Consider the following 16,710-nt stretch of genomic DNA (forward strand, 5'->3'; position numbering starts at 1 on the left):
GAACCGCAACGGGGGTTCTGCCCATCCCTGACCACTACACTCCTATTGTAGGCAAATTGATGTAGGATATATATATATATATATATATATATATATATATATATATACACACACACAGTATTAGGGCTGGGATATTGACCAGGCCAGGGTCTGACCAAACCAGCCGTATTCCGCAACGGCCTTGTTCAACAATACATTTGGACTGATTTAAAGAGCATGTACGGAGTTGCGGGTTGTTCTTTATCTATTTATCACATTGGCAGCTGAGCAACTGCACATCCTGCACCCGACAGCTCAGGGGGAGTTTAATTAACTTGGGGTAGTAGCACCTTTCTTTGTTGTTTATGATTTGCAAAGTTGTACCTCTGTGCTGTGCTGGGACCCAATAAAATGAATCTCACTGGAAAGAACCATCAAACTCATTGCTGCGGAGCTCAACCCTTCAGGTCTCCGCCCTCTAGCTTCTGGAAGTTTCTCCAAACTTCCAGAGCAAGGGGGAGGCACCAGAGACCTGCCTCTGTGAGTCATCCAGCCTGACCTGCAGCAAACCCTGACCCAGATTCCAGACTCACACAAATACAGTTACCTGTACTAACCTGATAGAACACTAGAGGGTGCTACATTTATATAAACGTTTCCTTAAATTTAGGGGTCTATTCATAAAAGATTTGCACAGCAATTTAACGGGTGCAAGTCCATGTACATTCCTTCTGTATGCAAATACGGGTAAAAAGAGGAATGTTATTAGGATATTTGCTGTGCTGGATGAATGTTTTTCATTGATTTAAAATATAAAATACCACATTTGGCCACTAGATGATGGTAACTCCTATAATACTTAGCGTCATCTAGTGGCCAAATTTAGTATTTTCTGTTTAAAATCAATGCTTGGTTTATTATTGTTGGTTTCATTAACTTATGTCCTCTAATGTGTGCTTTACTCATAAGTACATGAGTCTGGTCTCAGGTATTAGTATGAAGCCATGCCTGACATAGGAAACCATATGTCGTATGGAAGGACCATTCAAAACTTCCTTCATTTTCAGATTTATCCTTGGGAGCCAACATCTTTTCTCTCTCTATAGATGCGACCTGCTGAATAGTGGCATCCAAAGTATCTGGGATAAAACCTTAATGCTTTACTATTCACTGGAGTATAGCGAATCCTCAAGAATATGGCCACTGCACTATGTTGTATGGTCTATGACAATATGGTGCGTGTCAGGATGGTGTACGAGAGTTAGGCTGCCCTCTACTGGCAATTACTAGTACTCTATTTAAGGAAGTGATGTGAGCACCGCTGTACACTACTGCCTCACAGAAGACGTTCTATTGGACGAAATGTACGTCAGGCAAGGAAAAGCGGTGACATTGTGGCACTTGTGGAGAGTGCTTGACAAAGGCTTTTTCCAATATGCCTATGAAATAACTCTCGGCTGTAAGTAAACTCTGCTATTAAACTCTTACGCTTTTAAATGAAGGCTGCCCAATGAGTTTGTTTCCTCTGCTATTTGGCATATCACATGATCAGGTCTGAGGTTCCTTAAAGATCAATACAGTGCCTTGAAAAAGTATTCATACCCCTTGAAATTTCCCACATTTTGTCATGTTACAACCAAAAACGTAAATGTATTTTATAGGGATTTTATGTGATAGACCAACACAAAGTGACACATTATTGTGAAGTGGAAGGAAAATGATAAATGATACAAATAAATATGTGAAAAGTGTGAAGGGGGGGGGCATTTGTATTCAGCCCTTTACTCTGATACCCCTAATTAAAATCTAGTGGAACCAATTAGTCACCTAATTAGTAAATAGAGTCCACCTGTGTGACATTTAATCTCAGTATAAATACAGTTGTTCTGTGAAGCCCTCAGAGGTTTCTTAGAGAACCTTAGTGAACAAAACAGCATCATGAAGGCTAAGGAACACACCAGACAGGTCAGGGATAAAGTTGTGGAGAAGTATAAAGCAGGGTTAGGTTATAAAATAATCTCCCAAGCTTTAAACATCTCACGGAGCTCTGTTCAATCCACCATTGGAAAATGGAAAGAGTATGGCACAACTACAAACCTAAACTGACCAGCCGGGCAAGGAGAGCATTCATCAGAGAAGAGCCAAGAGGTCCATGGTAACTCTGGAGGAGCTGCAGAGATCCACAGCTCAGGTGGGAGAATCTGTCCACAGGACAACTATTAGTCGTGTTCTCCACAAATCTGCCCTTTATGGAAGAGTGACAAGAAGAAAGACATTGGTGAAAGAAAGTCATAAGAAGTCCTGTTTGTAGTTTGTGAGAAGCCATGTGGAGGACACAGCAAACATGTGGAAGAAGTTGCTCTGGTCAGATAAGACCAAAATCAAACATTTTGGCCTAAAAGCAAAACGCTATGTGTGGCGGAAAGCTAACACTGCACATCACCCTGAACACACCATCCCCACCGTGAAACATGGCGGTGGCAGCATCATGTGGTGGGGATGGTTTTCTTCAGCAGGGACAGGGAAGCTGGTCAGAGTTGATGGGAAGATGGATGGAGACAAATACAGGACAATCTTAGAAGAAAACCTGTTAGAGTCTGCAAAAGACTTGAGACTGGGGGGAGGTTCACCTTCCAGCAGGACAACGACCCTAAACATACAGCCAGAGCTACAATGGAATGGTTTAGATCAAAGCATATTCATGTGTTAGAATGGCCCAGTCACAGTCCAGACCTAAATCACATTGAGAATCATGACTTCAATACTTGAAAATTGCTGTTCACAGACGCTCTCCATCCAATCTGACAGAGCTTGAGATATTTTACAAAGAAGAATGGGCAAAAATGTCCCTCTCTAGATGTGCAAAGCTGGTAGAGACATCCCCAAAAAGACTTGTAGCTGTAAATGCAGACAAAAGGAGGTTCTACAAAGTGACTCCGGGGGGCGCCGTACAAATGACACCCCCACACTTTTCACATATTTATTTGTATCATTTATCATTTTCCTTCCACTTCACAATTATGAGCCACTTTGTGTTGGTCTATCACATAAAATCCCAATAAAATACATTTATGTTTTTGGTTGTAACATGAGAAAATGTGGGGAATTTCAAGGGGTATGAATAGGCGCTGTAGATGCATCACTGGCGTCCATTAAACAGGTTGAACAGCAAAGGTGGCATATACCCGAAGTGAGGGGTGAATACTCACTGATGCGTATACAGGCCTCGAAAGGTCTAAATATCTGGTAAGAAGATAGATTTGTCCTGTCTATCCCTTGGGGAGCACTGGGTGTTGCACCCGTTGTTAATTGGAAGGACGCTTCTATTTTCTTCACTTAAGGACTTTTGCTGGTTTTTGGACCTTCATTTCACCACAATATTTCATTTAAAGTTTTGGATTTTATTTTGGTGGACTTTTTATTGTTTTTTTTCTGCATTTTTTTCCTGCTATCAATATATTGAAGAAGCATCTTATCACATATGTGATTGTTAATATATTTTGTTTCTATGGTGTGTACATATTTGTGAGGGCCGCTGTTGTGTCATTTATTTATTTATCTTTACATAGCACACTAAGCGCATTTTCTTATATAAAGATTCATTAAAATACGTCCAAAACTCGATGGGGAGGGGGGGGGGGGGGATGTGTGTCACATACAGTGTGTCTACTGATTATTTTAACAAACAGACCTGTAAGTGTTTGTGAAATCTTCCACCACATAATGTAGTCAGCCAATGAGAGGTAATTACTCCATTTTTATTTTAAAAGTCCTAGAGGACTGCCTTTTAAGTGGTGGGGTTAACGTGTTTCGTCCTGGAAGACGACTTGAGAAAACAGACCTCTTGCAAGAGTTTATACCACAAAATGTTTCATTTTTATTTTTCTCCTGCTATCAATGGCCAACACGGTACAACACTTCATCTATGTCTTTGGTCATCTCTGATCTCCTTATGAATTGTTTCTTACATGACGAAGATCAGCCATGGAGTATATCTGAGGTGTATATCAAGGTGTGCTACTTCCCCACATGTCCAGCAACATTCATATACAAGACATTTCCCGAAACCGAAGGCACTAATACACCTCAAGGGTTGTGTGGGACCCCTGATGTACAGGAAGACATAACTTCTGTGAGGAACAATTCCCTCACTCAGACCAGGAAAGTTCATTCTCCTCCATGTCCAATCTCAGATGACTGTAAACAGAGGACTTCTGTGACTGACAATTTCCGTACTCAGGACAGGAAAGTGGCTTCTCCCTCGTGTGAGATCTCTGATGTTTGTAATAACTGGAACTATCTGAAAAACATTTCCCGCACTCAGGACAGGAATATGGCTTCTCCCCCGTATGAGATCTCTGATGTGTATAAAGATGGGGCTTCTGTGAGAAACATTTCCCGCACTCAGGACAAGAATAGGGCTTCTCCCCTGTGTGAGACCTCAGATGTGTGTGCAGATGGGTCTTCACGGCAAAACATTTCCCGCACTCAGGGCAGGAATATGGCTTCTCCCCCGTGTGTGATCTTTGATGTTTGCAAAGATTGGACTTTACTGAAAAACATTTTCCGCACTCAGGACAGGAATATGGCTTCTCCCCCGTGTGAATTCTCTGATGTATGTAGAGAGGGGACGCAGATGTAAAACATTTCCCGCACTCAGGACAGGAATACGGCTTTTCCCCCGTGTGAGACTTCAGATGTTTGTAAAGATCGGACTTCATTGAAAAACTTTTTCCGCACTCAGGACAGGAATGTGGCTTCTCCCCTGTGTGAGACATTTTGTGTGCGCTGAGGGTGGATTTCTTTGTAAAACATTTCCTGCACTCAGAACAAGAATACGGCTTCTCCCCCATGTGAGACCTCTGATGTGTGACAAGCCCTGCTTTTTGTATAAAACATTTACCGCACATAGAACAGGAATACGGCTTCTCCCCCGTGTGCAGTCGCTGATGAGTGTGAAGATTGGACTTATCTAAAAAACATTTCTCGCACTCCGGCCAGGAAAACTTCTTATGTGTTGGAAGGATGGCACCATCCCTCACAGTCTGAGGTTCCTCAGGATAAGAGGAATACGATGGTCCGGCACCTTCCCGCGCAGTCTGAGGTTCCTCAGGATAAGAGGAATACGATGGTCCGGCACCGTCCCTCACAGTCTGAGGTTCCTCAGGATAAGAGGAATACGATGGTCCGGCACCATCCCTCACAGTCTGAGGTTCCTCAGGATAAGAGGAATACGATGGTCCATCTACACTGTGTGGTGCCGGATGGACATTTGAGGTAGTCGGGTTTTCTCCTGGACTATACTGTGTGATGTCCTCATCTTCTACTTTACAGTCTGGAGACAAAGTGAGACAATCCTCTGAGGTTTTCCTCATCTCCCGTCCATCTACTAAAATAGAAATACAAAGATTATTACTAGACATGAGCAGATTGGTTCCCCTAACCAACCAAGACCAAGACCAGGCTGATTCTGAAGACCACCCTCATTGGGTATTGACTCCTCCCTCATTATCACTTTCTGTTTAACCACTTCCCTCCTGCCACATTGTGAAATAACAGCGGGCAGAATTCTCTCTTGTTCGTGAATGACGTTGAAGGATGGCGCTCCAGAAGTGGGGCACAGTGCGGCGATGGCTGTTGCGCCATGTTCCTAGGCACACGTTTCTTGGAGTATGTAATGTACAACATAGAGTATATAGTACAGGGGTCAGGAGTATGTAATGTACAACATAGAGCAGGGCTCAAAATTTTAAGTACTGAGTTACTAGCCAAGCCTTAAGCGTTATTTGCCACCAGTTGCCCCAAACAACCCCTACCCTGCCCCGCACCTAATTCTGCCCCTAAACACGTCCTCATATATTATCTCATGAAATGACACTAAAATGTTTTATGCAGAATTAAGTTACAAAAATAAATATTAACAACAAATTTATCAGTGCCCCTCAGTGCAGCCTCACCTGTGCCCAAAAAAGCAACCTACTTGTGCCCATCAATGCAACATACCTGTGTCCATCAATGCAGCCTACCTGTGCCCATTAATGCAGCCTACCTGTGCCCATCAATGCAGCCTACCTGTGTCCAACACTGCAGCCTACTTGTGCCCATCAATGCAGCCTACCTGTCCACATCAATGCAGCCTACCTGTTCCCATCAATGCAGCCTACCTGTGCCCATCAATGCAGCCTACCTGTGTCCATCAATGCCACTTCACATGTGCTCAACAATGCAGCCTACCTGTGCCCATCAATGCAGCCTACCTGTGTCCATCAATGCCACTTCACATGTGCCCATCAATGCAGCCTACCTGTGTCCAACACTGCAGCCAACCTGTGCCCATCAATGCAGCCTACCTGTGTCCATCAATGCCACTTCACATGTGCCCATCAATGCAGCCTACCTGTGTCCAACACTGCAGCCTACTTGTGCCCATCAATGCAGCCTACCTGTGCCCATCAATGCAGCCTACCTGTTCCCATCAATGCAGCCCCACCTGTGCCCATCAATGAAGCCTCACCTGTGCCCATCAATACAGCCTACCTGTGCCCATCAATGCAGCCTACCTGTGTCCATCAATGCAGCCTACCTGTGTCCATCAATGCAGCCTACCTGTGCACATCAATGCAGCCTACCTGTGTCCATCAATGCAGCCTACCTGTGCACATCAATGCAGCCTACCTGTGCACATCAATGCAGCCTACCTGTGTCCATCAATGCAGTCTCACCTGTGCCCATCAATGCAGCCTACCTGTGTCCATCAATGCAGTCTCACCTGTGCCCATCAATGCAGCCTACCTGTGTCCATCAATGCAGCCTACCTGTGTCCATCAATGCCTCCTACCTGTGTCCATCAATGCAGCCTCGCCTGTGCCCATCAATGCAGCCTACCTGTGTCCATCAATGCCTCCTACCTGTGTCCATCAATGCAGCCTCGCCTGTGCCCATCAATGCAGCCTACCTGTGTCCATCAATGCAGCCTCGCCTGTGCACATCAATGCAGCCTACCTGTGCCCATCAATGCAGCCTACCTGTGCCCATCAATGCAGCCTACCTGTGCCCATCAATGCAGCCTACCTGTGCCCATCAATGCCGCCTACCTGTGCACATCAATGCAGCCTACCTGTGTCCATCAATGCAGCCTCGCCTGTGTCCATCAATGCAGCCTACCTGTGTCCATCAATGCAGCCTCGCCTGTGCACATCAATGCAGCCTACCTGTGTCCATCAATGCAGCCTACCTGTGTCCATCAATGCAGCCTACCTGTGTCCATCAATGCCTCCTACCTGTGTCCATCAATGCAGCCTCGCCTGTGCCCATCAATGCAGCCTACCTGTGTCCATCAATGCCTCCTACCTGTGTCCATCAATGCAGCCTACCTGTGTCCATCAATGCAGCCTACCTGTGCACATCAATGCAGCCTACCTGTGTCCATCAATGCAGCCTACCTGTGTCCATCAATGCAGCCTCGCCTGTGCCCATCAATGCAGCCTACCTGTGTCCATCAATGCCTCCTACCTGTGTCCATCAATGCAGCCTCACCTGTGCCCATCAATGCAGCCTACCTGTGTCCATCAATGCAGCCTCGCCTGTGCCCATCAATGCAGCCTACCTGTGCCCATCAATGCAGCCTACCTGTGCCCATCAATGCAGCCTACCTGTGCCCATCAATGCAGCCTACCTGTGTCCATCAATGCAGCCTCGCCTGTGTCCATCAATGCCGCCTACCTGTGCCCATCAATGCAGCCTACCTGTGCCCATCAATGCAGCCTACCTGTGTCCATCAATGCAGCCTCGCCTGTGTCCATCAATGCCGCCTACCTGTGTCCATCAATGCAGCCTCGCCTGTGTCCATCAATGCAGCCTACCTGTGTCCATCAATGCAGCCTCGCCTGTGCACATCAATGCAGCCTACCTGTGTCCATCAATGCAGCCTATCTGTGTCCATCAATGCAGCCTACCTGTGTCCATCAATGCAGCCTCGCCTGTGCACATCAATGCAGCCTCACCTGTGCAGGGGAAGAGAGGAGAGTTAGAGAATTGCCGGCCGGATCATCAGAGCTCCGAGGAACATCACTGTAACGGCTTTCATTTGAATTGCCGAGTGTTCCCACCGCTCGCCGTCATATACATCCCAGGATTGGACGGGTGATTTGTCTATCAAAGTACCCGGCCAGGAAACGGGGCTGTGTGTGACAGCGAGTGCTGGGAACACTCTGCAATTCTAATGAAAGCGGTTACAGCGATGTTCCTCGGAGCTCTTATAATCCAGCCACCTGTTCTCCTCTCTCTTTCCCGAGACGATCGCTGGGGGAAGGGCTCCCATTCAACCCTGCTTGCCGACGGTGCTCCCGGGGCAGCCCTCATATTCCACCTGCAAAATGCGAGTAGGCGAGTGCAAAATATGAGGGCTGACAGAGTATATAGTGCAGGGGTCAGCAGTATGTAATGTACAACATAGAGTATATAGTGCAGGGATCAGGAGTATGTAATGTACAACATAGAGTATATAGTGCAGGGGTCAGCAGTATGTAATGTACAACATAGAGTATATAGTGCAGGGATCAGGAGTATGTAATGTACAACAGAGTATATAATGCAGGGGTCAGGAGTATGTAATGTACAACATAGAGTATATAGTGCAGGGATCAGGAGTATGTAATGTACAACATAGAGTATATAATGCAGGGGTCAGGAGTATGTAATGTACAACAAAGGGTATATAAACTCTGCAAGAACACAAACAGAAGAAGAAGAGAGCAGCGCCATCTAAGTGCAGCAGTGCTGAAACATTTACTGCAAGTATAAATTAGGCAACTCACCTTGTTGCAGGTACATCAACGGATGTGGCAAAGTAACAGTTCATCCGCTCGATGGGGGGGGGGCGTGTTGCGGTGTGGGCAGCCCTTGGTTTCGGCAGCGCCGGTGGCTCCCAGCTCTACCTGGACACTCAGTTACACACAGAGCTGACCGCTGACGTCACATCCGGGTCAGGGGTGGCGCGGGCGGTGCGTGCGTTTGGAGCATGCGTGCTCCTTCATCAGGTGATCCTTACATTAGAGTTCCTCTTTACACCAGAGCCCACAGATCCCCCTTACAGTGTAAGTTGAAATTCTGCCGACTTAAATGTAAGGGAAAACTCTGTGTACTCTGATTTAAGGGCGGCTCTGCGGACTCAGATGTAAGGAGAGCTCTGCGGATTCTGATGTAAGGGTAACTCTGCGAATGCAGATGTAAGGAGAGCTCTGCGGATTCTGATGTAAGGGGAACTCTGCGGATTCTGATGTAAGGAGAGCTCTGCGGATTCTGATGTAAGGAGAGCTCTGCGGATTCTGATGTAAGGGTAACTCTGCGAATGCAGATGTAAGGAGAGCTCTGCGGATTCTGATGTAAGGAGAGCTCTGCGGATTCTGATGTAAGGAGAGCTCTGCGGATACTGATGTAAGGAGAGCTCTGCGGATTCTGATGTAAGGAGAGCTCTGCAGATTCTGATGTAAGGAGAGCTCTGAGGATTCTGATGTAAGGAGAGCTCTGCGGATTCTGATGTAAGGGGAGCTCTGCGGATTCTGATGTAAGGGGAACTCTGCGGATTCTGATGTAAGGGGAACTCTGCGGATTGTGGTGTAAGGGTAACTCTGCAAACTCAGATGTAAGGAGAGCTCTGCGGATTCTGATGTAAGGAGAGCTCTGCGGATTCTGATGTAAGGAGAGCTCTGCGGATTCTGATGTAAGGAGAGCTCTGCAGATTCTGATGTAAGGAGAGCTCTGAGGATTCTGATGTAAGGAGAGCTCTGCGGATTCTGATGTAAGGGGAGCTCTGCGGATTCTGATGTAACGGGAACCCTGCAGATTCTGATGTAAGGGGAACCCTGCAGATTCTGATGTAAGGGGAACTCTGTGGATTCTGATGTAAAGGGGAAACTCTGTGGATTCTGATGTAAAGGGGAAACTCTGTGGATTCTAATGTAAGGGGAACTCTGCAGATTCTGATGTAATGGGAACTCTGTGGACTCTGATGTAAGGGGAACTCTGCAGATTCAGATGTAAGGGGAACTCTGCAGATTCTGATGTAAGGGGAAACTCTGTGAACGCTGATGTAAGGAGAAGGTCTGTTGATTCAGATATAAAGGAGAACTCTGCAGATTCAGATGTAAAGGGGAACTCTGCAGATTCAGATGTAAAGGGAAACTGTGAATTATGATGTAAGGGGAACTCTCAATTTAGATGTAAAAGGGTAACTGCGGACTCTGATGTAAAGGAAAGCTCTGTAGATTCTGATGTAAAGGGGTAACTCTGTGAACTCTGATGTAAGGGGAAGCTCTGCTGATTCAGCTGTAAAGGGGAAACTCTGCAGATTCTGATGTAAAGGGGAAACTCTGTGAATTCTGATTTAAGGGGGCTCTGCAGACTCTGATGTAAAGAAGAACTCTTAAAAAGCTTTCCTTGGACCTAATAATTTTAATAAGCTTTTCCCCCATCTCCCTGCTCCCCTTTTTCCTCCACACTCTTTGAACGCCTGGTCTTCAACCAACTGAGTGACCACCTCATTAAGAATAACCTTCTTGACCCCCTTCAGTTTGGATTTCACCCTCAACACTCCACAAGAACTGCTCTCCTAAAACTCACAAATGACTTACTAACAGCAAAAAGCAATGGGCACTACTCTGTACTCCGACTTCTGGACCCTTTGGCTGCCTTTGATACGGTTGATCACCCCCTGCTTCTAAAAAAAAAAAACGTTACTCCTTTGGTCTCAGTGACTGTGCTCTTCGCTGGTTCTCATCCTATCTATCCCACCGCACCTTCAGTGTAATTTACAATTCTACTCCCTCCTCTCCTCTTCCTTTCTTTCGTCCCTCAAGGTTCTGTTCTTAGACTTCTCCAATTCTTAATCTACACTTCCTCTCTGGGTCAGCTTTTGGGCTCCATGGCTTCCAATCCCATCTCTACATTGATGATGTTAATTTCGTCAACAAAAACATTTTCCTCAAAATTTTTGGCAGTGCCGAAAACGACACCACATTTTCATCCACTGACGAAAATCAATTATGTTTTCATTCGAAATTGTGAGGCAGGGACATTTATACTATTGAACTTCCACGGAGCTCCGCCTGCTTCCACTCCCAGCAAGCAAATGACTCGAGTCTGTAGAATGCTTAGCAGCAGTTAGCAGGCTGTGCAGCTAGCATTACAGGCCTCCAAATCCTTACAATTACAGGTGTCTTCCACCCCTGCCAATCCCTCCACTGGTCTCCATTCAGTGTCCTCCACCCCTCTCTACCAATCCCTCCACTGGTCTCCATTCAGTGTCCTCCACCCCTCTCTACCAATCCCTCCACTGGTCTTCATTCAGTGTCCTCCACCCCTCTCTACCAATCCCTCCACTGGTCTCCATTCAGTGTCCTCCACCCCTCTCTGCCAATCCCTCCACTGGTCTCCATTCAGTGTCCTCCATCCCTCTCTGTCAATCCCTCCACTGGTCTACATTCAGTGTCCTCCATCCCTCTCTGTCAATCCCTCCACTGGTCTCCATTCAGTGTCCTCCACCCCTCTCTACCAATCCCTCCACTGGTCTCCATTCAGTGTCCTCCACCCCTCTCTACCAATCCCTCCACTGGTCTCCATTCAGTGTCCTCCACCCCTCTCTACCAATCCCTCCACTGGTCTCCATTCAGTGTCCTCCACCCCTCTCTACCAATCCCTCCACTGGTCTCCATTCAGTGTCTTCCACCCCTGCCAATCCCTCCACTGGTCTCCATTCAGTGTCCTCCACCCCTCTCTACCAATCCCTCCACTGGTCTCCATTCAGTGTCCTCCACCCCTCTCTACCAATCCCTCCACTGGTCTCCATTCAGTGTCCTCCACCCCTCTCTACCAATCCCTCCACTGGTCTTCATTCAGTGTCCTCCACCCCTCTCTACCAATCCCTCCACTGACCTCCATTCAGTGTCCACCCCTCTCTACCAATCCCTCCACTGACCTCAATTCAGTGTCCTCCACCCCTCTCTACCAATCCCTCCACTGACCTCAATTCAGTGTCCTCCACCCCTCTCTACCAATCCCTCCACTGGTCTCCATTCAGTTTCCTCCACCCCTCTCTGCCAATCCCTCCACTGGTCTCCATTCAGTGTCCTCCACCCCTCTCTGTCAATCCCTCCACTGACTTCCATTCAGTGTCCTCCACCCCTCTCTGCCAATACCTCTATTGGTTTTCATTCAATGTTCTCCACCCCTCTCTACCAATCCCTCCACTGGTCTCCATTCGATGTCCTCCACCCCTCTCTGCCAATCCCTCTATTGGTTTCCATTCAGTGTCCTCCACTCCTCTCTGCCAATCGCCAGAGAAAGTAACCCAGGGATAAATGTTCTGTCACAGATCTTACTAGACCTGGGCATGGGGCAGTTGACATAAGGTACATACCCCAGGTCCCTAGGCTGAGCAATGCCTATGGTGAAAATCAACATTTTGCTGACAGATGAACCCCAGAATCTCCATAAATCCAGTCTAGATACATAAATTGTGTCTGCAGCACAGAGAAGGAAGATTATCCGAGAGAAATACAGGAATACAGGACGGGGAACACAGCTCAGGAAAGTGACCAGGGGATTACAGGCTGATATCACCCAGTCCCCGCCCTACTCTGGACCAATCAGTGAGCAGTATGGGTGGAGGAATGGATTTAGTGTTAATGACCCACCTGTGCTGATCTCTGTAGGAGTGTCCTCCTCTATAAATGTCCCCGTTATTCCATCCTCCTCCATAGACTGCTGCTCATCCCTCACATACGTCTCTTCTTCTTCTGATTTAACCTCAAATTCTATATCGATTGGATCTCCACTCTAAACCAAGAAAATATTATCTATAAAACAAGAGCTTTAATATTGTAAGATCATGTTAAAAAAATCCACACACTGTATCCAGAAGTCCATGTTCTAGATGCTCTGCCCCACCAACCTTGTAACAATGAGGGATGGTGTGACCTTCCTGTGTGGAATCCCGGGAATACAGAGGACGAGGACATCTCTCTGGTGGGTTTCTGTATCTGGATGACTCCACCATGGTGTCCTGGTACAGATCTTTGTGTCCTTCTGGAATCTCTGACTTCTCCATCACCCCATCTTCCTCTTTTATCTCTTCTTTAACCTCAACTTTAGAATCTCTCAGGTTTCCACTCTGAATATATAATAAAAATGACATCAATTATAACAATGCAGATAATGTACAGATTCTAATGATACTATCAGTGATTGTTCCTCATCTACCTGATGATGGTGAGGGATGGTGTGACCTTCCTGTGTGGAATCCCGGGAATACAGAGGACGGGGACATCTCTCTGGTGGGTTCCTGGTATTGGGTGGCTCCATCATATCCTTGTGTCCTTCTGAAAACTCCTCCATCACTCCATACTCCTCATCCTCCTCTTTATACTCTTCTTTAATATCAATATTATCATCCCCAAGGTTTCCACTCTGAATATATAATAAAACATTAATTGTAACAGACATGATTGTGTATAAATTATACTTACCAATAATTGTTCCTCATCTACCTGATGATGGTGAGGGATGGTGTGACCTTCCTGTGTGGAATCCCGGGAATACAGAGGACGGGGACATCTCTCTGGTGGGTTCCCATTACTGGATCCATCTGTAGGAAACACACACACTGACTGAATACATTGTTTCTATGTGTTTATCAGATGATGGGGGATCTAGGTGGACCCTCCGTACTGCTCTCTCCTTTACAATAAAGTCTCCTCTTACCCGGTGATGTGAGGGGCGGCTGATTGTCCATCATGACGTCCTTGTAGAGATCCTTGTGTCCTTCTAAATACTCCCACTCCTCCATGGAGAAATAGACAGTGACATCCTGACACCTTATAGGAACCTGACACACACAATGATACAGTCACCATCCAGACACATCCCTTGCGTTGAACCTTCACAGACATCAGGAATAGTTATTATCCCTCAATATATCTACATAAAGCTTATAAAATACAAAAGGTATCAATTATAATTCCACCACTTAAAAAAAAAAATAAAATCCGTAATATCTTATAATCCATTAGTATAGACTGATGAGGAGATTGGTGGGAAAGGTAACACATCTCCAAAATGAAGAGAATGTTCCAGCCCCCGAAGGGGTTAATCTAGGTTTCCACACTATATATGTGTGTATCATCATCTGCTGGAGATAAAAGACGTCACAGTGACTATGGAGGAAGAGGACGGAACATGACGGGGGGGGGTTACTGGGTGTAAATAGAAAATAAGATCTTATTACCTCCTCTGCTGCCACTTCCAACGATGTCTCCTCTCTACTTCCTCCCAACTCACCTCTAACCCGGAACTTACTATTTATATCTGACATCACTTCCTGTCTGTTATAGAGACTTCCTGTCTGGGTAGACATGAGATCACCACCTTGTGGCCTTCAGAGGAACTACTGCCGTGAGAAACGCTTTACTAAAAGCATATATACTGTGCACCTTGCAAGTGCAGCTTAGCAAATGAGGCGAAGCTTGACTTTGCAAAGAATACCCAATCACATTAAGGAAAAAAAAAACAAACATAATTTTTGCTTACACATGATTGGATGATGGAAATCAGCAGAGCTTTCCCTCATTTACTAAGCTTTGGAGGAACTGCACTTGCAAAGTGCACATTAGTAATGTAACCCCACAGTGTGAACCCTTGTGCTGTGTGTATGTACTGTATGTAGGGCACGTGGATGACACTCTCTCCATGTTCCCCTTTTCATTGTCCACCAAGTGTGGGCCACATGAGAAGCCTGCACCAGGGTGGGTTCTTCTGGGCTATGCTGGGCACCTTGAACATGGTCATTTACCTTACACATGCGGTAAGCTTGTTCATCATTGCCCCCGGATAAGGGGGAGGCCACTTTCAGGGATAACTCAACCTTAAGGCAGGCCTCCAACTTTAGAGATGGCTGTACAAGGTGTACACTTAAACAATAAACTGTCCTCCAGTTAGCTCTCCCATTCCCGTGTCAATGTACACCTTCCCTATCACAGCCACATTTAGGAGGGACACGCTGATGTCCACTCCACCTGTTTAGTGTATCTCCGCTACCTCACTCCCAAGCAACGGAATGTAGTCCCACCGATCACCTTGTGCTGACTCCACGCGTTCTCTGTTATCTCTTCCGTACCTAGTGCCCAGGATGGGAACCTCTGAGCGCTGATCTGCTCTCGTTGCTATGGGAGATGGACCACCAGGGGACATATTGCCGACAACAACTCTCTTGCTACAAGAGGATGTCCCTCCAATCACTCTACAGGTTGTTTGTTGAACCTCCATCACCCTTGGTAACCACTAGACGTGTGCAATTTGTTTTCGGTCCGAATATAATTTTGGACTCATTTTTGGAGATTTGGATATATCCGAATCGAAGAATAAAGTAGTAATTAATTTAGTTGAAATTAGTTTAGTTTCATATATTCATTTTCTAACTATTTCCAAATTTTTGGAATGATTTGAGTCGAAAAATGATTTGAATCCTGTGTGAAGAACAGCTGATTTATGCAATAATATGTTGATGGAGACAATGGCCTCTTCTCCACAACCCTGACCTGCTGGTTGTGGGGGTTACTTATTGGAATCTGGAAGCCCCCCATGTGAATAAGTATTCAAAACACAACAGTTTTTGACAAGTCCATTATTAAAAAAAAAAAAAGTCCCCTGAAGTATGTTTTTAGATTTCGATGTCACCCCAGCACCCCCACAACCACCGGGCCAGGGTTGTGGGTAAGAGGCCTTTGTCCCCAAGGTGACGTCACCAGGTGGCCCCTCCCCTTACCTATTTAAGAAATGCCACCCAGCTGAGTAGGCATTCGGCGGTCAGCCTTCGTTGTTGTGGGGAAGAGGGTTGTAGGGAAGAGGCCCTTGTCCCCATCAACATGGGGACAAGGTGCTTTGGGGGGAAGAGCCCCCCTTCCCCAAAGCACTCCCCAATGTTGAGGGCATGTGGCCTGGTATGATCCAGGAGGGGGGGCACTCACTTGTCCCCCCACCCTTTTCTGGCCTGCCAGGCTGCAAGCTTGGAAAAGGTTCTGGTACAGTGGGGGGAAAATAATTATTTGATCCCCTGCAAATTTTGTAAGTTTGCCCACTTACAAAGAAATGAAGGGTCTATAATTTTTATCATAGGTGTATTTTATATGATAGAGACAGAATATCAACCAAAAATCCAGAAAAAAACACAATACAAATGTTATAAATGGAGTTGCAGTTCAGTAAGTAAAATAAGTATTTGATCCCCAAGCAAAACATGACTGAGTAGTTGGTGGAGAAACCCTTGTTGGCGATCACAGAGGTCAGACGTTTCTTGTAGTTGGTGACCAGGTTTTGCACACATCTCAGGAGGGATTTTGTCTTCTTTACAGATCTTCTCTAAATCCTTAAGGTTTCTTGGCTGTCTCTTGGCAACTCGAAGTTTCAGCTCCCTCCATAAATTTTCTATAGGATTAAGGTCTGGAGACTGGCTAGGCCACTCCATGACCTTATTATGCTTCTTCTTGAGCCACTCTTTTGTTGCCTTGGCAGGATGTTTTGGGTCATTATCATGCTGGAAGCCCCATCAATGACCCTGATGATCTTCAGTGTTCTGCTTGAGAGAAGAAGGATCTCATCCAAGATTTTACAATACATGGCTCCATACATTGGCCCCTCAATGCAGGAGAGTCAGTCTGTACCTTTAGCAAAGAAACAGCC

At 46.1% G+C, this 16,710-nt stretch overlaps 2 protein-coding genes across 2 annotated transcripts in view; both read right to left on the bottom strand.

Annotated features, from left to right (window-relative positions):
- The window catches only part of LOC141106818 (uncharacterized), a 34,973-nt gene extending 27,346 nt beyond the window's left edge, over positions 1 to 7,627 (bottom strand). The window contains 1 exon segment of the mRNA XM_073597746.1: positions 4,131 to 7,627. Within this exon segment, the coding sequence (XP_073453847.1) occupies positions 4,131 to 5,402 (1,272 nt within the window). The 5' untranslated portion in view covers positions 5,403 to 7,627.
- A 4,537-nt stretch (positions 7,628 to 12,164) lies between these two features.
- LOC141104926 (uncharacterized) lies at positions 12,165 to 13,515 on the bottom strand. The gene is made up of 3 exons (XM_073594733.1): positions 13,237 to 13,515; positions 12,929 to 13,147; positions 12,165 to 12,813 (listed from the first exon to the last, which is right to left on the bottom strand). Exons 1-3 carry the CDS (start codon positions 13,477 to 13,479, stop codon positions 12,610 to 12,612), a joined length of 666 nt encoding a protein of 221 aa, XP_073450834.1. The 5' UTR covers positions 13,480 to 13,515; the 3' UTR covers positions 12,165 to 12,609.
- Between the last annotated feature and the right edge of the window lie 3,195 nt (positions 13,516 to 16,710).

Source organism: Aquarana catesbeiana, linkage group LG08 (assembly GCF_042186555.1).
Source record: "Aquarana catesbeiana isolate 2022-GZ linkage group LG08, ASM4218655v1, whole genome shotgun sequence".
NCBI classification, from domain to species: domain Eukaryota; kingdom Metazoa; phylum Chordata; class Amphibia; order Anura; family Ranidae; genus Aquarana; species Aquarana catesbeiana.

Coding starts and splice junctions, on each gene's coding strand:
- LOC141104926 (XM_073594733.1), bottom strand. CDS start 13,479: ATGTCTGTTACAATTAATGTTTTATTATATATTCAGAGTGGAAACCTT. Junction 13,148..13,236: donor CCATCCCTCACCATCATCAG/GTAGATGAGGAA, acceptor TTATATATTCAG/AGTGGAAACCTGAGAGATTC. Junction 12,814..12,928: donor CCATCCCTCATTGTTACAAG/GTTGGTGGGGCA, acceptor TTCTTGGTTTAG/AGTGGAGATCCAATCGATAT.